Below are 24,504 nucleotides of genomic sequence, written 5' to 3' on the forward strand. Positions count from 1 at the left end.
AGTCACGAGGGGGTTGGGGGGGATGTCTCGTTCGCTCAGTGTCCCGCCGCCCCGGAGCGGAGCCCTGGGCGCAGCCCTCCTCGCCTCTCCCGCCCCGGGGCTGAGAGAGAGTGCGGCGCGGCGGGGAGGGAGCGCCTTAGCGGGGCCGGGGGTGGTAGGAGGAGAAGGAGGAGGAGGAGGAGGGTAGTTTGCCGGGGAAGAGGGACAGGCCTGCGGGCTCCGGGGAGCGGCGCCGCTCTGGGGAGCGGCTGCTCTGGTGAGGGCGGGCGCGGGGATCGGGCGTTAGCAGGGCTGCTGGGGCTGGGTGGCGGGTGGGAGGCGGGGGAAGCAGCCGAGCGCGGAAGGACGGAGCCGCCGGGGCGGGGAGAGGGGTCTCTAGCCGGTCTGCGAGCGCCTCGGGGCGGGACGGGCGCCTGTAGCTGCAGTGGCCCCGGAGGCTTCAGCCGGTGGGTGCCGGCCGGGTAGCCCGTGCAGGGCCGTCCTCCCGGCGGCTGATGCTCACACTCGTCCCCGGCCGCTCGGGCTGGCCCCTTTTCCTTCCGTGTTTGATTTTTTTAATGGAGGACACGGTAAGATAGAAGTTACAAGATCACGAAAAAGCTCGTTGTCCTTAGGGTTTATGTATTTCCCCCTCTTCTCTTGAATGTTTCCAGCACTTGGTGCAGCATGCCCATCGGTTGGGGTCTGATGCTGTGCATGTGCCGTGCCGTAACAGCCAGTTGGTGCAGTAAACCTTATGTTTTCCACAAGTGTAAAATAGTAGGTCGAGCGCTTTTGGGGAGGTACCTGGTCTATTTTACCTGAACTAAGTAGTAGTCACAGGGCATTTTCGTGGGGAAATGTTTGGGGTTTCCAGATGTATGTCAGCCTCTAATGAAACCTTAAAGTCTGTTGCGTAAGTGCTATGTATTTACGGTCGCTACCGTGCCTTTTATTTTTTTTTAAGTTAGAAGGCTGTCATAAATCCAGAAGTCTCATAAATATAACAGTTCCTCTAAAACCTTCCAGACAAGGCTTACACATCAGGAAAATTAATTTATGGCCGTATGAAAGGATCAAAGCTATATTTGTCTTCAGCTGTATTTCATGTATGACAGGCTGGAGGATGATACCGAAGGTTGCTAAGAGTGCTATAGGCAAAGATGCCATGAGCGGAAATAACCAGACACATCTGGATTTACATCCAAGTGTTCTGTCTGGACTCAGCCACTCTAAACCGCATCCTTTGCCTTTACAGTGTCTTTCGAGTTCTTAAAGAAAAAAGATGTTATGGTAATTGAAATACGAGAAAGAACACAGGTATATTTTAAAAATGGTTAGGAAACATAGTCTCTTAGACTAATTCATTTAAAAATGGAGTCAGTTAGGAAGTGACAGTCTAAGGAAAGATCGACATAAAAGAGATGCTGGTAGTGTGAACTTGAATGGTGGCGGGATGAGGTAAAATCTTTTGAGTTGTTATGAATGGTTTTAATGGGTTGTGGATTCTGTTTTAGACACATCAGGTGTGAGTTAACCCTTCACAAAGTATCAGGTAGGTAAGCAGAGAATTTGCACAGAAGTAAAACTGTGAAAGAAGTACTGTGGGCCATCATTAAAGAGAATGGTGGTTTATTATGCATTTCAGATTAGATTACCCGTGGAAATGGAGAAGAAAAATAAAACAGGACAAAGTTCAAGGGCTTCTGGGACTTCCTTAAAAAGCTGGTGTTGGGATAGTAAGGTTGTCCTCTGCAGGAACAATTAAAAACAAATAGAAATGAAAACCTGTTTCTTTCCACCATTGCCACTTCTAATGTTTCCTATAAAAGTTCAGATGTTAGTGTTTATGCTGGTGATTCAAGCAATATTGTCAGCTGCAATCAGCTATTTTTCATAGTTCCTAATGTACAGGAACAAAACACTCGTGGCTTTGCCAGCCGTGGGGTCTTGGAGCAGAAGAGTTGAGGTTTTTCCCATCTTCTTTCACTTCAAAACAATTAAAAACAATGAAAGAAGGGAGTTGCGGTAGGATAGATGAATAGATGGGTAGGGAGCCTGACATTTTACACTGCTCCCACCAGTTGCAGAAATCTATCTTTAGTTAGTATTTTTCTTCAGAGCTTGCTCTTTCTGCTAGCAGTACTTGCTGTCACTGTAACCCCTCACTGCCTCCTAATGTTTGTGATACATGCTGTTCTCTACATTGGTAGTTGCCCTTATTGTCTTAGGTCTCTAGTGGAAACTCAGGGTTTCCATGCATCAAGAAACAAAAAATTGTCTAGGTTCAGATAGACAAAACATTTATTTTTCCTTAAGTTTGTCCTGTGTGGTTGTAGGAAGTTGTTAAAGTTCATTAGATTAAAGATACAGACTTCAGATTTGTTCCTAAATACATGTCAGCAGTATGCTGCAAGAGTAGAGGGAATCCTCTGGAGATCAAGTAATTTTGGAGCCTGGCATACTATGGCTGGGTTCAAGAGTATAGAGTTCATAGAAAAGAATCCATTACATAAAAATAATCACTTTTGCGTCAGGAACTCCCTGAGACATAGGTCTCTGGAATTTGGGAGATTATCTGGGGAGAAATCTGGCTGTATATTCACCTCATCCTTATTCTGTAGACGTTCATTTTTATCACCGTTGGAAACAGGGTACTGGGCCTAGTTGGACCTTGGTAGTACCCAGTGTGGTCATTTTTATATCTTTAAGCTACAGTTGATTCTTCAAGCTTTGGTTTTGGTGTATTATTTCACCTTTGGCATATTTAACTAAACAAGAACAAAATAAATTTTATAATCTCTCACTGTTACCATCAAGATGTGATAGTTATGTAAGAGGGGAAAAAAAAAAAAAGACATGCAACTTTTTACTAGATTAGATAACACACGCAGCTCCACCACCACTCCATTAAATATAGTGCATGCACAAAAATCCATTTTGGTTTTTTTTTTCCTTTTGTAGGGTCAGATAAATGATACTTTAAAACAAAACCATGCCATTGTGCAGTTCACGTGGGCCATTCTAAGAAAGACTTCAGGGATTGCCCTTCTCTTCCTACTGCAGAGTGGTATTTTACAGCTGCTTATGTAAGTCTTGGTTGTCCTTGTTCAGAAAGGTCCCTACAAAGTGGTACGCCCTCAGTACAGTGAGGTAGAAGTACATTGCTTTCTTACACTTTTTAAGCTGTTGATTGGATGTTTCTATAAGCAATTCCTTGTGCAAGTAGTGTGTGCAACCCAATTAAACATGAGATGACAATAAAACAGTGTTTTCAGTTGTATTTGACCCTGCTTTAGGTAAATTATACAAAATTATGCTGATTTAAGATCTTCAGAAAACAGCAGCAGTATAAACAAAATTAAGCAAAACCAACTCAGGCTAAGGGAACAGGCAGTGGCAGGCAGCGGACCTAAAAATTAATACCTGCGTACTGGAAACCTGGAGCCGAGCCCCGTTTTTACAGTCTTTCTTGGCATATATCCCAAGAAAAAGTAGTTAACCCAAAGAAGGTAGTTATATTCGAAGAGAAATGTGGTAATGGCTTTCTGGCAGTTTTCCCTCTATTTATTTAAAGGTAGCTAGCTAGCTATCCAGCTGTTGTAACTTTTTGCCAAGATAAGTGTAGCAAAGGCAAAATAAAATGATTTGGAGAAAGGTTAGATTAGGCAAATAAGAGTCACACTCTTTAAAAAAAAAAAAAAAGCATAATGTTCCTGAGAGCTAATTGTTCTACTGAGAAAACTATTGACACCTTTTCTTCTAGAAAAAACAAATAAACATATTAAAGGAAATCTCAAACCATACTAAAAGAAGCAATTCTTGAATGACTTCTGAAGACCTTAGCTGATGATGTTTGAGTCACTTCAGCCCTGGCTAAGAAATAATGAATGCTCAGAACCAACTTGGTTTTGTTTTGTTTCAGTTTGTTCTTTGTTGCTTAGTAGACTTTTGGGGCTTTAGTGAGATAGTTCCGGCAGGCAGACTTTTAAATGGAAAAATGCTCAGCATCACTGCAGTAAAACAAACGCTAACCTTTGTGCAACAGAGTGTTGGGCAGAAGTTGGCTCCGAGTAATATTTTTTTTTTTAGGTACGAGAGGCCACAAAGCTGCATTTGCAGCTTGTTCTCAAAAGTTAGTTATGGTGAGCTGAACAGGGCTAGACTGCTGTCACTATCTCTGGCATTTCTGTACAGCACTGCAGTATGGGTTTTCCAAGCGATCTGAATGCCCTTTGAGAAAATTGGAGCTGTGGGTTCTCAGTACTTTTGAAATAAGGCCCTTAGTAAATTATTTAATTACACTTAGTAATTATGCCTGCACTAGTGAGCATAAAAAACCCAAACAACTACACATAGGATAAACGGTTAACTACATGTTAGAAAGATAAGGATCTCATTAAAAATAAAAAGGGAGGCAAAACATAATAGGATCTAAAATACTTAACCAGGTAGAGTAAAGACAGAGAGAGAGAGTTTATTGGCTAGATCCAATAAAGGACTTAAGTACCTAAAGAAGGATTTAGGGAGAATTCAGGTGCCTAAGTCCAAAAATGTGATCTGAGAAATCTCACGCAGCTGCTGACTAACGCAGGAGATGCCTAAAATCAGAAGGCTCTTCCTTGATTTTAATTTGTCTCTCTAGAGTGTCTAGGATTTTACTTCTGCGCACATTCAGTGTATAGCAGCTAGAGCAGTTTAGTGCCTATTTCCCATTCGGCAGTTTCTAATCTTCAGCTTAAGTGTTCAAGGGCTCTATTCTGTCAGTATTCTTAGGCCACACCAAGAACACATTCATATTCAGAGATTCTTATTTTGGTGTAACTTGTTGCTTTTAACAGGAAGGATGTGGAGTTTGAATAACCTTTTATTTAACAATCTATCTGTTGGATTATTGATACAAGAGTTGGAAGATTCAGTTTGGTTCTATCTGAGAGTGTTCAAACCCATCTCCTCTCTCCAAGTAATCTATCTTAGAGTGACGGCATGAATTTAAATTGTCTTGGGAGCATGAATTAGAGATGAGGATGTGTCACTCCCTGCTAAATGCCCTGTTCCTTGGGATAAATCTCACACATCGTTTCTCTTCCTACAGACTATGGAATTCTTTACTTCACAGTGGTGCAACTTTAACAGGAACAGGAGAGAGTCATCTTTGTTTTCAATAGCCCTGTCTCTTGCTGTGTAGGATCACTTTTCGGCCATATGTTGACTTGAATCTTTTTTGTTTAATGGGGATACACAGCAACAATAGGTTGCTATATGGGAGGCGTTTGCTTTCTCACTTCCTTCTGTTATCCCGGTTGTGCTTTAACAGAATACAGCAAGCCCTGCTCCGTTTTTTTAACAGAATGGTAATTGGATCCTACAGTTAAGAGAGGACGCTAGGCTGTGAATTGTAAGCACACAATGGTGTCTGTCTTGGCCTGAGTTAAGTTTCTAAGGAGTTGCAATAACACTGCTGCATTTCTTGCAGACTAGCATTAGACAACTGTGATGCCTCAGGATGGTACCAAATTTCATCATACATACTGTATAGCATACGTGGGTATTTCATGTGGAGTTCTAGATTCTTTGTTGGGAAAGGAAAAACAGAAAACTGAAAAACAGTTTGCAATCACATAATTTTACGTGTCCAGTTAACTCGTTCCTTTGCTTGTACCAGGACTGAATGTATCCCCTTTTAAAATGCTACACAGTTGTCACACTTAATATTGGCATGTTTGGATATATATGGATATGTTTGAATGGATATTAATATCAACTGCCATTAATGAGTGGGGTTCGGTAAATCTGACAATGATACTTTGAAATTGTGGACATACATTGACTATCCTGGAAACACTAATGAGTCACTCATTTCTCTGTTTTCATGTTTATTGTATTTTTTTCTTTTCCCATATATGATGATACATGGTTGTGCATTCCAAAAGATAGCTGAATGTTTCTACGTGTGCAGGACAACAAACTTAAAAATGTGATCAAGGTTTTGTTTTAAATTTCTCCAGTTTAAAAAAAGTAATTTAGCTCCAGATGACATGAGTCATATTTGTCTTTTCTTTAGGAAGAGAATCCTTGGACTGATCGGACTCCTTCCTTCTGCCATTGTTGCCTGGTAGGAGAGTCGCATATAATCTACGGATTTTTAAAAGCTAAATATTTAAGTGGAATATTTGCTCCTATTAATATACATTGTAATTATTCAAATAGTAATGCACCTAGAGTTTGAAATACTAAATTTAAAGAGGTACAGAGCTCTGAATAATCAGTTATTTATTCTTGAAGTTAAAGCTCAGTGCAGGACTGTAACTGAATAATGAACAAAAAGCATAATAGTTAAGGAAGTACTAAAAAGACTTTCATTAAAGGGTTTTTAAAATAAAAACTGCTTACTCAGAAAATATGCAAAAAGCAAGTAAGTCAGCATTTTTTCAGTTTATCAAGATGTTTTCCTTCAGCTGAAAGTTGCTGGCTAACAGTTGTGTTGCATATACTAATTTTTTTTTTTCTGGGTGTCGATGTATTCATATTAAAGAAAAAGTACAAGCTGATTATTTTTAAAATAATGTATAGCAAAAGTAAAAAATAATGATTGGGATATGTGTTCTGTGTTCTAATTTGATATTTAAAGAACAATTTATTTTGGTATCTTTTATATATTCACTAATATTTTCTAATATGTTCCTTGATACATATATATTCTCTCATATATCCCTTGCTATCAAGTTGGATGTTTTGCACCTACTTATGATCATCTTCCAAGATAAATTAAGATATATTTATTTTCAAATATATTTTGCCAAATAGGAGAGTTCTCTTTTAATTGCTAATAATTATTGCTGTTCATTCTTACACAATTTAAAAAAAGGGGAAAAATTACAGTCATTACATCATATTTTCATGAAAAGTATGCCTGTATTGTAAAACCAAATCTTAAACCAGGGGAGAAGGAAGGAAAAAAGCTTATTATGCTTGATATCTAGCCTCTTGAAAAAAAACTTTCCTTTCTGGGTAGTCAATAATAAATGTGGAATTAAATTCAGAGTTTCAGTCAATTAAAATACATTTTAAGAAATGGATATAAAAATCAGAAAATACTTTGCAGCCTACTTATAGTGGTAAGTGAGGGGAAAAAAATTATTTGTTACTCCTGGACTGGACTTCAGGCTGGAATGGGGTATAATGCTATTGACCATGATTGTTAAGTACCTTTGCCTACAACCAGACAGTGTACATCAGTGGTGCTAGTACTAGATAAGTCACTGAATTTCCAGATAATTAATGATAAAGTTACCAGTCTTTAAAAATTCAAAAGGAGTTGATACAGTTACAAAATTTGGATTTACTTATACTTCTTAGATTCACTCTTTAGGATCAGGAGCAACTGCTCCTTGTCTTATCTATTTCTCATTCATAGAGTTCCATAGAGTTTGCATGTATATCTGCTTTTTCCTTATTCAATGAGCATCCTTCCTTCAGAGGTTTTAGAGTGCTGGGCAACTATTTCTCATCAATGAGAACAGACAATACATGAATTTTCTTCAAAGACTATGAATAGTACTCTTTACTAAATGTGGTGTTATGTGAAGAAATCTGAGCTGGACAAAAAGTGATTACTTTTAAATTTAATCAAGGTGGCAGAAAACATTTAATTAAATTGCCTAATTGGCAATAATTTACCTCTTGGCAACAAGATGAATGTTAGAGTTTATTCTGACTATTCAATATCCCCTTTCTATTTCGCCTCGTACCTATTTACTGTTACTTATGTCCTATTTGTTTCTTGAACATTAGTAGCATCACACTGTACTATAGGCTGGGGTATCACAGCCACATCTTTTCAACCTTTCCTACAAGCATACTGCAGGAAATGTAGGCCTTTATATCACTTCTGCCAAAGACAGCAGATGACAGGATTGAATTTGGAGACCATTAGTTTTTTCATCAGAGCACAGGATCATACAGGAGAGAAATGAGCACTCTCAAATTCTTCATTTCAGCATGACTGTGTAAAGAACATTCAGTGTTTCAGTCTTTCTCCTACTTATCTCCTTCACCATATTTATACAACAAAACAAATGAGTATCTGGTCTCTGGCTGTTGTCCACAAATGATCTATGTAGAGACAAAAGAACACCTCATTTAATTTAATTTCCATTCCTGAAAAAACAATAAAACTTTTTTTTTTCCTCCAACATATATTGGACATAATTTATTCATGCAGTGGTACAGAGTTTCAGTCATATGAGTCTAGGCGATCACACTTTCTCACAGGTGGCTCTGTGGTAAGTAGCCCATCCCAAATGGATTCTGACTGTCTTATGTGTTCTGTCTTTGTCATACTACATATAAGCATTACATTTTAGGGATCTTTTTTAATGATTTTGTGTCCTTCAACTCCTGATTGTCCTGGAAGGGTTTTACAAGAGCTGAAAGACTGTGATGAGCCCATGCATATGAGAGCATTTTTAAAATCACATAATATATTCTATTTATCTTCATATTTCTACCTCTAATAAAAAAAAAAATCACGATGTTTTAAGTGAACAGCTTATCCTGCTGTTTTTCTGGGGTTTGCTGGCATGCTGGATCTGTTTCACATTTGCATTTTGCTGGGCTGGTATTGGTAGATCACCTGAAGCCCCACCTCACACCCAGTTCATGCCTGTCCTTCACTGAAGAGCTGAAAACCTGACAAGCTGTTGTCATTGTTTTCCTTTGTGACACATTGCAGAGCCTTCTTGTTAACAAAGTTCTTGGTTTGTGTCCTGGGGCTCTCAGCTGTGGAGATTTGATGTATGGCTCACTGTGTCAAGTTTTATCACTCCTGTAATATTTTATCCTCCCACTGGTACTGCTTTAATACCCCAATTCCTGGCCATAAATCTAAGCCAAAAGTTAAGTATGTAGTCTAGACATAAATATTTATTATTAATTGTAGAAATAGAAGGTGCAACATGTTTTTCTTTATTGTATTTAAATATTCATTAAAAAAAAAAAAACCTCTCCAAGGTTCTTTTTTTGGTAGCTGGATTACCTTGATAAAAATGGTGAGTGGAATACTCTGATGTTTACAGTAGTAACACATCAGAGCTAACAGACTCTCAGAATTCTTGAGTTCTGCAGCATCATTAACAAAATTAATAGTCAGGCCAGCAACTGATTACAGGCTTAAAAGCAGGTTACAGTGATTGTAGGGCTGATTCATATCTTAGGCAGAGTAGCTGAGTTAAGTAAACTGTTATGGTTAAGTAAACAATAACACATCAGAATTAAAGGTTTCCAAATAAGCTATGTGGTGATAGATTACAGCATATCAGAGTCCGCATGTCAAGAATGGTGAAATGTGAGCAAAGGCGGCAGCAGCCTGTAGTCTAATTTATCCGGATGGCTTTCTCATTGAAAAAGGCTTACATTGTAAGAGAAATATTAGGTATTAAGAGGGACGTTTAGGTAGAATAAATAATCATTGGGGAGGAGGTGGAAGCAAAAGGGAAAGTAGTTCATTTACATTTTCCAAAGTCATACGCAAATCTCTGATAATATTTACACTAGTGAGACTGAGCTGTCCCTCTTCTCACTGAAATCACCTCTTTCCAGATGGTGTAAAGCTGGCAAGTCGTGGATGTGGCTACTTTCCTACTTTCTAGCGTCACCTAAAGCAAAATATAGGTTGTGTTCTGATTGTACCATAGCTCGTATTTCCCTGTGTCCACAGAGTTTTGGGAGCACAGTGATAGCTGGAAGGAACCTCTGATCCTTGCTTTCCTGCCCCAAACAGAAGAATATGAATGATAACATGCGCCAGTAAATCTGAAACAAGTCTTCAGTCTTGGTACTGCTTCATTTTGAGTCAATTACTACCTTTCTGTAGATATCAATAGAAAGCCATAATGCTTTTATAAATTCTTACTGCAAATAACAGTTTCTCCCCAGAATGTATGTTTTAAGAAATCTTGCTTTAAAATAATCATTTTTAAGGTGATTTATGTAAGAAATAACAATGTCTGTAGAATGATTGATCATTGTTTTTAAATAAGCACTTGTACAATGTCATTGTCTTAGATGTTCTAGTCAGTTGATTTTTTTAAAAATTTAGGATTTCAGAATACTGGGTTTTACCTTATATTCCACTATTGTTTCCACTGCATACTTCATTCCTACAATTCCCATGTCATTATCCTATTAATATATACATGAAAATATATGTATGTTCCTGTGAAGAAAGTATTTACAACCTTTTTAAAAACAGTTTGCATCAGCTTCTGTAAGGCTTAGTGTTTTCTGAAACAAAAATTAAGTAGAGTTTTAAATGAAGAGAGTAATAAGTGCTATTAAGTGTAAAAAAAAAAAAAAAATGACTGCTTTTGCCCCTGTTTGTACTTCTGTCTGTAAAAGTGGTACAGCGTGCTTTTCTGCATTCCAAAAATTTCAGTAGTTTATCTTCCCTGCGATCAGCGTGCAGTGTGCTGTGCAGGTCCTATTTTAGAAAGGCTTACCCCCTTTTGGTTATTCAGGCTATTAAAGGCTTTTCTTAAAAGTAAACAGCTCGATTCATCATTTCTACTGTCAGACAGTTCACATGAGAACTCCTTGCTGCACTTTTAGATAAAGGGAAGGACACGCAGGTGGTGGAGTCACCGGTACCAAGTAAGAGCTGCCGGTTGCAATGAGCTGGCTGGGTTTATCCTGCAGCCGAGCGGTATGTGCCACACAACACAGGCCTGAAGGCCAAACGGGGTGTGCAGCGCAGGCCTGGTGGCCCTATCAGGTTAACTGCTGTGTAGGTCACTAGCTCCTTGATGTACAGTTGTCTTCTGGTCAGGATCCCTACTGCATATTGTAGGTTAAAGGAAAGAAAAGGATCTTTTGAACTGTTCATAATGTGTATGAGCTTCCCTCTGAAGAAATCAGCATTAGTTTCATTAGTATTAGCTGTGCATACCTGTATTCCTGCTTTAGCCCACATTACAAACTGGCCAGCACCATCCTATCAAAATGTACATTTTGCTTTGTGAAGCCACTGCTATTTCTCCTGCAGCAGAGACACTATCTTGTAGTTCCACTATTTGGCTCTTGGAGTTAGGAGCAGGTCCTAGGAAAAAAGTCTCTGAAGATGCTCAAGAGCAATTAAAAATTAATTGTGAAGCAAATTTATTATACTTATTAGAAATTCCCTTGTTATTCATGGAAGGTGCTAGGTAGTACTGAATGAAATTAGGAAGTTTTTTTCCTAAAGCAGTGTCCAGTTTCTTTTTTTCTTTCATTCCAGATAGAACAAAAGTTTTTGCCAACTCAGTTAAGATACAGACAGATGGACACAGAAACACATATCCCTAAAATTGGATTTCTTTTTAATTTGTTTGTTTATTTTTTTAACAACTGACCTAACATGCTTTATTTTGTGTAAATTCAACTTTCAGCATTTTCCATTTTAAGTCAGTACCACACAGGAATTTCAGAGGGCCTTGATGTGCCTGTTCTGCTGTACAAGCTAGATTCTCTGGCCAGAATGTACTTCTCATGATGCAGAAGAAAATTTGCAGATCTCCAGGCAGATGTTGTTTTCTGCAGGGTTGGCCCTTAGAAGGAGTGGAAGTTTGAATTCCTGCTTAACTTGGTAAATGTGCTGAGTTGGAGATGTATTCAGTGTTTAATAAACTAGTTGGGAACAATGTTTCAGATGAGATGGAAAAAACAAAATATCATAGTTTGAAATTATGTTTGGTTTTCCCACTAGAAAATTGGCAGTTTACAACCGCATTTGTCAAAAAATCTTTCAAGCAAGAAACTGAAGTCAGCTCTATTTGCATGAAACTAATGGTCTAAGATTTTAAACAATTTTCTGATTACTTCCTGTCATACCTAATGCATCCCAGAAGCAATACAAGTTTGAATGTAAAAGAACTGCACTTTAGCAAAGTGAAGATAACGACAAAAATAGAGATTGTTGCCAACATTTCAAATAATTATTTAGTATGGTAAGTTTGGTAGTGAAGTTTTTCAAAACTGCATTTTTTATTGAGGATATTCAGTTTTCAGTGGAATAGTGCAGTTACTGAAAACAACAAAAAGAATAAATATTTTTTAGTAACAGGGAGCAACAGATTGATTTTTAACTGTTTTCATTCCATTATGCATAACTGTTTCAATTAGGCAGAAATTTTAATAAATAACTGCAACTTTAAATTTAATTCCTTTTGGTTTGTTGTCCGAGTTTGAATTTCATGAGTACCACAGGACAGTTTCCATACTTGATCTGCATAATCCCCATGGAAGACAGCTGAATTCTGGGTCACCAAAGCTTCATTCATATTAGAGATTGTGGGCGTTTCAGGCGTTAGCAACAATATGGAATCCCTTATGTTCACACAGAAAAATATTCCTTCTGTGGAGCAATTCCTGTTGTACTTGCTTCTAAGCAACTGACTTTTGTCCTTACATACTCCATCCTTTGGTGGCCTCCAGTTGTGTTGTGTCAGAGCAGAATGAGATGAGGTAGCGATAGGAGTCCCTCTGCACTGTTTTGTTCCTTTTGCTCTCCTTTTACCTCAACTGTTGCATCTGCACAAGTGCTAGGACAATGAAATGCCTGGTGTAGCCACAAACCTCCAGTTGGTTTTGCGCTAGAGAAATTTCCACTGAAGACTGTCTTTGAGCATAGGCAAGGGTATTAGGTTGCTGGGAGCAATTGCTGTCTGTTCCATCTGTGCCAGAGCTGCAGCACTGTGTACAGCCTGTAGTCCCTTCCTCTTGCTGCTTTGCTGACGTTAAGGGGGAGAAGTGTTGGAAAGCACAGAATGGTAGTTGCTGCGGAGTTGTCAGTGGCTCTTCCTAGCCATTAATTTCATGCTCTCCTCCTTTTCCTCCTACTTTATGGATCATGCAGCTACAGAAGTAAAACTTGTTTTCTAAGAACTTGCTCTGACTTTCTAGGCACAGCTCATTTCCTCACCCACCCTCCACCCCTTTGGATGACAAGTCCTTTCTGTTTTCTGGAACCTCAAATGGTATAGAAGTGTTATGACATAGATCTGTTTTTTAGGGAAAAACTGCTTGCAGGAGTAATAGTAGGAAGTGCTTATGTAGGAGTATGGTGGGAATTTAAATTTGCTTTGACACACTAGTGATTGACAGTGAATGATATTTTGAGTGATCTTTTGTACAGCTGAAGTGGAGTTACGCTGGTGGTTTTGCAAGAGTGGAGATTTCCAAATATTCCGCCAATATATGTACAACTACAAGGTGACATCACTGCAAAGAAGTGACAGAACAAGAGGCGGTGGGCACAAACTGAAATACTTAAGAAAAATATTTTTACTGTGATGGTGGTCAAACTCTGGAACAGGTGGAGGTGCCCAGAGACCTTGTGGAGTCTTCATTCTTGAAAATATGAAAAACCTGAGTGGATATGGCCTGAACAACCTGCTCTGGTTCACCCTCCTTTCAGCAGAAGGTAGACCAAAGACCTCCAGCGGTCCCTTCCAGTCTCAACCAATCTGTTATTCTGTTGTTGTAAGAAAAGCATGCAGTAATCCTTTTTAAAGTGAAGTGGTAATGCCCTGGAGTATTGTTTTGGCATTCCACAATTTGTGGTTCAGAGACTTCTTAATACATTCTGTTGTCACTTTAGCGACCTTAATTATTGCAAAGGATGTAACTGTAAATTACACATGCAAAAAAAGAGACACCAAAATAATTGTTAATGTATAGCTCCAGTTGTATAGTCACTAATTAGAAACATTTTGAGTAATAATGAGACAGATTTTGGTTTCTTTGAAGTCTGTAGTTAAAACTTCCATTGACTTCATGGGGCTAGGGATCTGACCCATTACATCTTATATCTGACATAAAGTATGAACAAAAGCAAAGTGAATAGGTTAGTTATATATTTAAACATTCTATAAAACCAAAACCCTATGATAACAGGAAGTTCAAGTTACTTCTGCCTCCAACCATCAAGCAGCTATCGCTGGTCTGCTCTTTCCACAGTCTCGTAATTGCTGTGCACCAGCTATGTGCATTACTTGCTGGCGTGATGATCTGTCTGTTTGGCAGGAAGGAAGAGCTGGGAAGCTTCATTATTCTGTAGAAAGGCTTTTAAATGTGTAGAAGCAGCCTGGGAGTGCACAGCTGAGGAATGGGCCGTTTTATATGACAAGCCACACTTTGTACTTTGCTGTACAAAGAAATCTCTTGATTTCTGATGTTTGAGAGTGGAAAATATTATTTTCCTGTTTGATAAATGAAACTGTCTCCAAAGCAAGCATATAAGTAATAGAATAAATATATTTTCTCACTAAAGGGATAGTTTCAGGAAAAGAGGATTAAAATTCTTGGAAAATCAGCGAGGCAGCTACAAGTGTCAGGTGATTATATGGCCTTATGTAAGTGCAGTGTTTGGTGCCTAGCCAAGTATTTCTAAAACTTATAGGGCAACTTCTGCTCACATTTAGGACAGCATAAATCTGAAAGCACTTCAAAAAATCAGAGTGCAGTGTTTGCTCCTATGTTAGAGCTTTTTTCTGAAAAGAAAAAAAAAGTCTGTATCAAAAGAAATTTCTTTACTACAGGGAATTCCTAAAGGGGATGATGTGGTTAAAACAGGGGCTTGCAAGAACTGAATTTTATTCCTGCCTTTCTTGTAGATCTTCTGTACTGTATGGAGGAAGCTATCTTTGTGGCTCAATTTCTGTCTTAACCATAGCATGTATTGTGTTTGTGTATATCTGATATTCAAAAAATATAGTGAGTGTGTGTAGGTGGTGGTTGGTACATTATCTATTTGTTGTATGGATGTATATTAAAATAATTTTGTTCGTTATTGTTTTTCTTTCATGGAGAAAAACTAGTTGGAACTAACTGAGAGAAAATCTTTTTAAGTGAGGGATTTTTTTGAAAATTTTAATCCCATTTAGTCTAGTAGCACAGGTGGTAATAAACTGCTTCTGAAGTGAACCCATCTTAAATAAGTCATTTATTTGTATTGTTTGGTAGATTTTTTTAATGTGTAGTAATCTTTCAAAGGCTGTTTTTTTCCAAGATAGCATTCAGAATGCAAATTGTGTTCCATAATGTTATTTTTCTTGCACATCCACTCTTTTTTATCTCATGCTTAGTTTTTGTGCAGTTTATATCCCATTACTTTTTCACTTCAGGTTTGAAATATCTTTAAACTTGGCGAGAGGCATAATACCATTGAATAATTCTCTTTGACTCATGCAAATCTTCAGATATTTAGAATTAGAAAAGCAGGATCTTACATTGGTAGAACATTGCTTCAAGTACTGAAGATGACTGGCTAAATCTGGTGAGTACTAATTAGGTAAAATTTGTCAGTCTGTCAATCAGTAAGTGTTACAGATTTTCCTGATCACATACTGAACATACACAAAGCAAGAGAGTAGATATAGTGAGTTCAAGAATTGTCTTTGGAATGATCCTTCTTTCAAAAGAGATTTATGAACTGATGTTCAAACAGAAGGATGAAATACTTCCAGATGACAACAGAATGAAAGATGTCACAGAGATCTCAGGAAAGGAAGTCAGAATAAGCAAGAATGTATTTGGAAAAATGTTAGCTTTTACTCAAGGTGCAAATCTGGACATCAGAGAAGTCCTGGAATACCTGCCAGGCTGTATTCTCTGTCTCCACTAGGCTTTTAGCACTGTGGTTGCCCACCAGGCAGCATCAGATGAATCATCATGAAAACCAAACAAGACAACTTTACTTGAGCGAGAGAATATGGAATATGAACCCTTGCTGAGACAATCCAACTGCCATCTGTATGTTTTTCCGATGAATGGCATTATCGTATCTTTTTGTGCCAAATGAGTAAACTATTTTCACCACACAAATACTGTCTACTCCAGCACTTATTACATGCGAACTACCAAGCACAAATTTCAGGGTGATCTTTGCAGTGTGAATTCACTCTGCCAGTTGGAAACCTATCCAACGAGTTCTGGTTTAAAAACTAATGCCAAAAGAAGTGTAGGCCTGTGACGAATGATTAGGTCATCAAAACCCCACAGCGTTCCAGGAGCTTATAAAATGCGACTGCATCCATCACTGCCAAATTAGTGAGTAAGTACATATTAGCAACCAGTTGACTCAGTTACAGAGATGTACAAGTTGAAAATGTGTAACAAAGAAAAGAATGATGGCAAATAGGAGGTTGGGATGCAAGAGCATTTCAGTGAAGAATTGGAAGAGAATAAAGAGAAGAATTAAGATGTTGAGGTATTCTCTGGTGCTTTACAGGAAACTTACAGTACATCTAACCTGGTTTCAGTCAGGAAAATAGCATTATTGGTTTACAGTCTATTTAAGTAATATGAATATGTATTCTATACTTGTAGTAAGAACTCTTTTTAGTAAATACCTAATCTTTATAAAACAAACATTTTTTCATAATAAAATAGTTAACATAGCTAAACTATCCCTCAGAGAAGGTTTTCATATTAGCAAAGCCTAGAGATCTGTATTCTCAAAAAGCATTCACTAGCTCAGATGTAGCAACTTTTAAGATCTTAAATTTTGGCTCATTGAGTAGTGTTTCTTTGTGCAGCCTGTCTTCCCATATAATAAAGCCTGCTTACAGATTTCCCAAAGCCTCTGTGCAAATCCACAATTTCTGGCAGCTCATGTTTATGCCATGATAATGTGATTTCAGTGGAATAATGTTAGTAATGGACCAATGGCTCCCTGAGTGAAGCTCTGTGGAAAGAGAAAAGCCATAGGAAAGCTTCAACTTTTCATGTCAATTCAAGGAAACTAATTTACAGCAACAGAATATAAATGCAGTCAGAGTTCACATTATAAGATGAGTATATAAGGGAAACAATGTGATGTGTTTGACAGGTGTCCTTCCTGGTCTTGGTGCTGTTTGGTGTTTCTTGTTGTTCTGTCTTACACAGCACTGTTCAGTACTAAATGCTTTCAAAAACAGAGGATATCAAATGGTGTTAGCACATTCCCTCTTCGTAACAGTGGTAAGTGCAGCATTGAAAAATGCTGCCATTACGGAGCAATAAAAGTAAGATTTAACATAAAGAATACCTTCATTATACAGCTTTCAACAGTAGTGCAAAAGGACTTTCTGGAATTGCGTTGGTATGACTTCAGTCTTTGATGACACAGCTAGGATTTTGGTTATGCTTGTAAAAGTACAAACTGCAAACTGTTGACAAAAAGTTACACTTCTTTTTATTATTCCTTTGTTTAAAATGTGTCTTTATCTTGCATTCTGCTGGTTCCTTTCACCTCAAGATATATTTAGTAAATCATTTATGAAGCACTGGAGGTTTTTTGCTCTCAGTTTTGGGTGGAACAAACTGCTGTATGTCAGCAACATGACTTGTTAGGACAAGAAGTAAAGTGCAATGTCTATTTGATATTGCAGTGCAAAGATTTGGGAGACAAAAAATACACCTTTACATGAGATTTAGCTCTTGACATTGGAATGGACATCTCTACTCCCCCAAAAATCATTAAAGCTTACAGAAGTTGTTAGGACAAGAGTCTTGGTCTCATCTGAAGAATGCTGGTTTCTGAAATACTATTTTAGTAGAAATATCAAGCTCTGACAGTGATTGAGTAGAGGATCAGAGATTACCTAATGAATTACTTATGTCACTTCCTGCTGCACCTTAGATTTACATGCCACTTCCTTTAGTTGGGTATGTGACCAACTGTTTAACTCTGGGAAAAATGAATAAGAAAACAAGAAGATTACAAGATGTAAATTTAAAATGTACAAAAAGTTTGAACAACTTGAAATTTAATCAAATTTGGAATATTTCACCTTTATAACAAATAAAGCTAACACAAAGAATTTTTCAGTATCTCAGACTTGTAATGCAGTGATTTGTGTCTTGACGGGAGGAGCCTTTTTTTAAGCATTTCTTGATACTCTGTGCCAAACTCTGTTAAATGATTTACTGAGTGGTTTCAGGGCTCAGTTATTGCACAGTTCTTCGGTGTTACTATGTCACTCTCTCAACTGGAATGGAATTGCCAAGAAAATTATTTCTCTTGATATTTTCTTGGAAGCAGTAATAATTTTTTTGTGTCTCATGACATTTGAATTCCACGATGGTTATTTAAATATCTTTAATTTTTTTGAAGTTCTTTAATCATTTCCATATCATTTCTTTGTTTGTCTTTCACAAGAACCTCTAATATTACCAGTAGCCGTTCTGTTTCTCTGTGTCATTCTTTGCCCTATTAATTACCTCATTGACTTTCCCTTGCCACGGGGGAATCACATTTTTCTTCCAAATTGTCCAGTTTTTAGAAGTAAGTAAAATAAACTGGGATCAATTTGCTCAAACCTTTATTTATCCTTTCAAACCTGAACAAATAATTGTGTCCTCTAAACTTGTCTTTTTTTCCAACTACTTCAGGTGCTCTTGTAGAAGACAATACTTGTCCCACAAACCTTACCTTACTTTCCTGTCAAGCGAACTGCATTCACCAAGGCTATGGTATGACTAAAATATGGCTGAAGGAGGAACGTGTCTAAAAAGAACTAGGGATTCTGTAACAGTTAATTCTGATTCTTCATTAAACCTGGGAGATGAGTGGGAGCTTACATCCAGTAACTCTCTGCTATACAGTCATGGAAGACAGAATGGGTCTTCTTCGGGCCCTGCAGTCCCTCCCTCTGCCATGCAAGGCTGTGCTCTACATTGAGTTGGAGTTCAGCTTTTGAGCTTTAAATGTCCCAGGATGAGAGATGCAATCGGTTTACTTGAGAAACTGTCCCTTAGCAGAAGCCCAAACATGTAAGAAACTTTTTCCTGTTCTTCAGACTAAGAATTATCTGCCCTATTTTTATTTAATTCTTCTAGTTATTTTCCTGCCTACAATCCTAAATGTTACCTCTGCAAACATGTATGATCCTGCTACTTGTTGCTTAGCCAGTTGCCTTCTGACAGCATATTTGATGTCCAAAAAAGTCAAAGGAAAAAGCATATTTCATTAGTTATTCTAGTTTTGCAAGTAATTTTCTGAAATAATTTTTGGTGAAAAATTTTTCAAAACAGAAACTTTTTGTAAGGCATAAAAGGCAGCAATAAGAATTCATATTTTTAGTTTGTTGTAACTTCTCCAAAATGTCTACCATGTTGTTGACTCAGAGTAGCTTTCAGAGTAGCAGAACTGGATCTCGGCCATCATACTTACATAAGAAAATTAAAAAAAAAAAACCAATTTGTTGATCTTCAGTCTTCTGACTGCCTAGATTATCCTCACGATAACCTTTGTAACCTTTAATTGAAAAGTGCTACACAGAAGAAAGTCTACCTGTTAACAAAGCTTAGTTTACTTGTGCTGGAAATTAAAAACGTGGTTGACTACTTTTCAAACCAGAATAGTGAATTGTGTTACAGCACTGCGAAGGCTTATACACAAAGTAAAGCAAAGCAGAACAAATACATAAATAAGAACTCTTGAAAATGATTAATTAAGTTATGATACATGGTAGCTTTGTTAATTCATCAGAAAAGAATGTTATTCTTTTTTAACTTAATGAGCACATGAGTCTGTTTATCACATGCTTGTATAAATAAGTGTCTTTGCAGATGTTTTCTCTTTGTTGAAAATACTTTTTCTCCCTTCAGGGCATGCTACACTATTAAATTAAACTATGAATTTCCTTGCTTACTACAGAAAACACTTAGAACGTTGTGGCGGGCATAGCACTGGCATAACTTTTTAATATCAATTTTAAGAACTATTTACAGATTATTTCAGTAGTAAAGCACTGACATATTTTATCTGGCAAAACTTTTTAATATAAATTTTAAGAACCATTTACACATTATTTCAGTAGTTCATTGGTGCTATGTTTGGTTAATCAAAAATGATCAGCTAATTTCGTTGATAGTGATATCTCTGTTAATACAATAAATACCATGAACTTCACTGACAGTTAAATGTCACTTAGGGTAATTTTATTATCCTAATTGATTAGTAATTATTTGCCCACCCTATCCATATGTCCTATATCTGCAACCCCCATTTCTTTCATACTGTGGTTCAGATTTACAGTTATTGTCTAATGTCAAATGTCATGTTGTTAGTGTTACCTCAACAAACCCATCTGTTAATGACTGGACAATTTCTTCAACAGACAGAATAGACACAATCACAAAACTATTCCTGAAGAGGCTTTATAAAACTCTAAAGAGGGAAAGATGAATGAAAATCAGGAGTTACTGTGTAGTTTAGGGAAAAAAAAAGCATTCTGAATTACAATACACTCTCATATACTCCCGGTTATTTTATATCTCAACTTGAGAGAATTCATTACTCCTGTCTTTTACAGTGAAATACTGAGATCACTTGGAAACTTAACAATTAGTAAAGAATAATGATAGCTTTCATTTGCATGCCCTGCTTAAATGTGGTACCTGCTGACCTCTCAGCAGTGAAATTTTGCCTTTTTTTTTTTTTTAAGTTAAAATTTTCAAATCTGGGTCTGCTGACTAAGCTCATACCTAGAGAGTTAAATATTATAAACGTAGAATGTCTTTGCTTTCCAGTCAAGGTTGGCCTGTACTGATGCTTGCAAAGTTAAGCAGTTGTCACATTCTTTAAATATAGCTCTCTTGCCTGAGCATAAGAAACATTCAGTGCAGTTTGCATACACTGTAAATTACTTTGGGCTCTTTCTAATGACAAGTTCCTTGGCATAGTTTCCAAGATGCACGCTTTCCTTATTAGAAGAACAGTGTAGGGAAATTAGGTACAAAACCACAAGAGGTGATAAAGAGCTGTAAAATTAGCTTTGTATTTTCTGATAATGTTTGTGAAATCCTTCCTCAGGTGATACAGAGTGGACATGATGTAAAAACACATTGTAAAAGAAGCCGAGGCTCTACAGAACCATAACAGAAGTCCTGACAGGGCAGTGTTCTAGCACTCCCTTGCGTAGTGGCCAAGGATGTAGGTGCCTTTTGCAAAGAAATAACCCAAGGTAGTGCTATGTCATCATGTAACATTTGGTTCCAGTAGATGGCCTTAGTTTGAATCAGTCACCAACAGAAGAAAAGGAAGGAATGTTGGGTATGTGTTTAGTTGTGATAAGTTATTAGTGTTCATGCAACACTAACATCCATCAGACACTCTGAAGGAATGGAATGCAGTGGTTCTGCTGTGAGGATATGTTTATGTTGGATTAGCCTGTGCTAATGCCGAGTGTGATTTTCACCATTTTAATCATGCCACTATAGTATCTCTTGTAAGTGAGTCACATTACAACCTTTCTGCTGTGGGCTGTGACTTGAGCACTTTTCACATATAGAAATGGTTTGCTTTCTGTATCTATAGTAACTAACTGCTGACGTTTTCACTAAGTGCTGTGCATAGGCTGAGAGTGTATGACTGTTATTATTATCTGCTTTATAACTTATGCCAGAAGGCAATGTAGTATGTAGTACCTGAATTAGCTTGAAATAAAACCGTTTGTAATCTGAAGTGCTCCAGCTGTGGCAGCAAAGATGCTCATGAAGTTTAACTGGCCCTGCCAGAAATAACATTTAGTATGTATAGATTGATCCTTGGGCATTATAATTTAATGTTCTTGGTCTGACTACAAATAAACGACAGTGGCTGCGTGGGCTATAATGCCCCCAGCTCTTATCACTTACCTGCATGGCAGACATGCCTTTTAGTTGGTGATACAGTAATGGGCAGGTAAATTTGTGTTTTCTTCAAAACGTTGCTTCTAATTAAATGTCTCATCTTCTCATTGGTGTCTAGCTCTGCTTCACTGTTTCTATTAAACTCATAAACATTCCTTTGCACATTACATATATAGCACTTAGTGGCAGTTACATATGGTGAAGGATTACTCAACGACAGCGTCTTATCTTACCTATGTGTGGAAGGCCAGAGGTTTTATGATTGTGAAATTCCATGTTGAACAGAGTTTCTTAATGAGGAACATAAAGAAATTAGTTTGAAAGCAAAGCTAAGGGCAAATAAATCATTGGAAAGCAAAATCATGACATATTTTCAAATAGAATATTTTAAAAACTTCTTGAGCTGTCACTGTCTGGCTTGTGCCGCTCTGCCTCTTCCCTAGTACCCAGCCATGTGGGCTTAGGGGCTGTTGATTTCCTCCTCATGTTTTTTTTTACTATCATCTCCTTTGAGTTGGGGGGGGTAAAACATGAATGGACTTGGGAGTAAAAACCATGGGGGAACTAGTGATACTGCAGTCAATATTACTTTGTTGATATCTTTGCACCTTTTTAAGTGAAAAGAATTATGAAGAAAATGTATCTCACTCCATGTTTCTTGTCACCTTCTCTCTGTCACTATTTTACAACATGTATTTTGCCATTATAGCCTATTTCTTGATAGGTAACATGTTACAGAGCACGGAGTAGCATGTTGCAGAGCACTCAGTGCGTATGTTAAAGTCCATACTGTTTCTTCTAGCATGTGTTATGTAGAGAACTGTCATGACCTAAAATATTTTGTTGCCTTAAAAGCCGACGATATAAGATGATTTCTTGTATATTGTGAATCTGAAGTCAAAGTGGAATTCATGTTACATCACTTTGTAAATGCTGTGGTTTTAAAACTGTGATTGACAACTTGTTCTGATATTGGCATTACATAATAAAGTTAAATGAGTGTTTGAGAACAGGGCAGTATGTTCTCTGCCATGCTGAAAGTGAAAAATGCGGCTCCAAATACTGGAAGTTCCTGCCAGACTACACAGTTTGTGTTAAATCATCCAACCCTTATGTTGATACTTTGCTGCAGTGGTCCTTTGCTCTGTTCTGCCCTGTGTAGAGACGGTTAGCAAAGATTTGTCCTTGCAAGAGAAGGTAAGTAGGCTAAACACAGTCATCCTGATTTATTGCTGTAACATCAAGGCACTGTAAAATCTGCAAACAAAGCAGATGGGAGAGGAATCTACAGCTTTCCTAATCCACTTATATAATCTTCAGCTTTTCAGCTCCATTTTTATGTAGGAAGAGAGCACCTTATCACTTGTACATACAATCTCTTACCTTTCCCATGCACATAATTTTAGAACTTTTGAAGTGTCATGATTCCTTCACATCTCTAAATATATTAATTATGAAATCCCTTTTGACTGGTTGAAATTAACCTCCTCCCAAACATCCACAAGTAATGATGGTTGTTGGCTATTTTTTTCATCACCGTTGATAAACCAGCAGATGATGAATGATCAGACAAGTATTGCAATATTCTGGCAGTAATTATTTGTTTACTTAAATTATAAGTGATAATCAAGGGTATGGGTTTATTGTACATTAGCTGCTCTGCTGTAAAGCCTGTCTGTACGGGTAAGTCTCAGTTTATATCTCCTTACTGGGTGCAAAATTCCTTACATTCTTGTAAATATGGGGTAAGAGTTGCATAATGTATAATAGCTGGCCTTTTATAAATTCATACTCTAGATTACACAGAGATAACATTTTATAGTTAAAATATCAAGCATTTGTCTGTTTTTTCAGTCTTGCCAAAACCCACAGTGTCAAAGTCATCGTTCTCAAGGGCTTGGAAAAGAAGTTGGGTATGATTTTAAACTCTGCTGCCTTGCTGACAAGGCATAAGCATAAAGCAAAGAGACAAGATAACACCGATGAGCAAATTAGCAGCTTCTGGCTCCTCTGAAGTTTCAGCTGTCTTCCTACCAGACCTGTGAAGTAAGCTATAAGAATTATCTTCCTTTAGGCATTAGGCAGCAGTTTCCAAGTCAGCTTGCTCCACAATGCCTGCAGAAACTTGGTGGCAACAGCAGATTTTATCTTGCCTGGGGATTGTAGTCTTCTGCCTAAAAAGATGGTGGCGACAGTCTGTTCCCTATTAAAAATGCAGTAGTGCAGTATACAACTTGCATAATCATCCACTATGAGGACTGTAATAGAACTCTCCAAAGCATATCCTTACCAATCTCCTTTTCATATAAGCAGGGACAATAGCCCTGGGGTTTATCTGAATACATCTGAAGAACAAATTGTGCTTTTAGGATATCCTTGGCTCATCAACTTTGCTTATTCATTCACATCTGTATGTCATATATGCAGTTTGAAAAGTCTCTATTCTGGCAACCGATCGCCTTGTACAAGGGACTGCATTGCCTTGCACATGCAAAAAACTGTTTCTAGTCTTATTGGATGTCAAGAGAGTCACAGAATCATTTAGTTTGGAAGGGAGCTCTTGAGATCATCTAGACCAACCTCTGTGCTCAAGCAGGGTCAGCTAGAATCAGTTGCCCAGGACCACGGCCATCAGATTTTTACTATCTCCACAGAAGTAAAATTCCACAGCTTCTCTGGGCAACTTGTGCCAGTGTTTGACCACCCTCACAGTAAAAAGTGTCATCTCATGTTCAGATGGACTCTCTTGTGTTTTAATTTGTGCCCATTGCCTCTTGATCTGTTGCTGGGCACTACTGGAAAGTCTGGCTCCTTCATCCTTGTTCCCTCCCATCAAGTATTTACAGAATCATAGAATAGTTTGGGTTGGAAGGG

General features: G+C 37.7%; 1 protein-coding gene across 6 annotated transcripts in view; it reads left to right on the top strand.

The window, feature by feature from the left end:
• Positions 1–40: 40 nt before the first annotated feature.
• TRMT9B (tRNA methyltransferase 9B (putative)) overlaps positions 41–24,504 on the top strand; it is a 125,293-nt gene continuing 100,829 nt past the window's right edge. The window contains exons 1-2 of one of the 6 annotated variants that reach the window (XM_030027715.2): positions 41–256; positions 6,044–6,094. Coding sequence is in view for 2 of the 6 variants with exons in the window: in XM_030027186.2 (XP_029883046.1) it covers positions 5,078–5,163; positions 6,044–6,094 (137 nt within the window). In the remaining 4 variants the exon portion in view is untranslated. Of the gene's footprint in view, positions 257–351; positions 570–597; positions 760–856; positions 896–4,172; positions 5,164–6,043; positions 6,095–24,504 lie in introns of those variants that run through there. The other 5 variants (XM_030027887.2, XM_030027793.2, XM_030027276.2 and 2 more) reach the window with 5 other exon arrangements.

The sequence above is a fragment of the Aquila chrysaetos genome, chromosome 1 (assembly GCF_900496995.4).
Source record: "Aquila chrysaetos chrysaetos chromosome 1, bAquChr1.4, whole genome shotgun sequence".
NCBI classification, from domain to species: Eukaryota; Metazoa; Chordata; class Aves; order Accipitriformes; family Accipitridae; genus Aquila; species Aquila chrysaetos.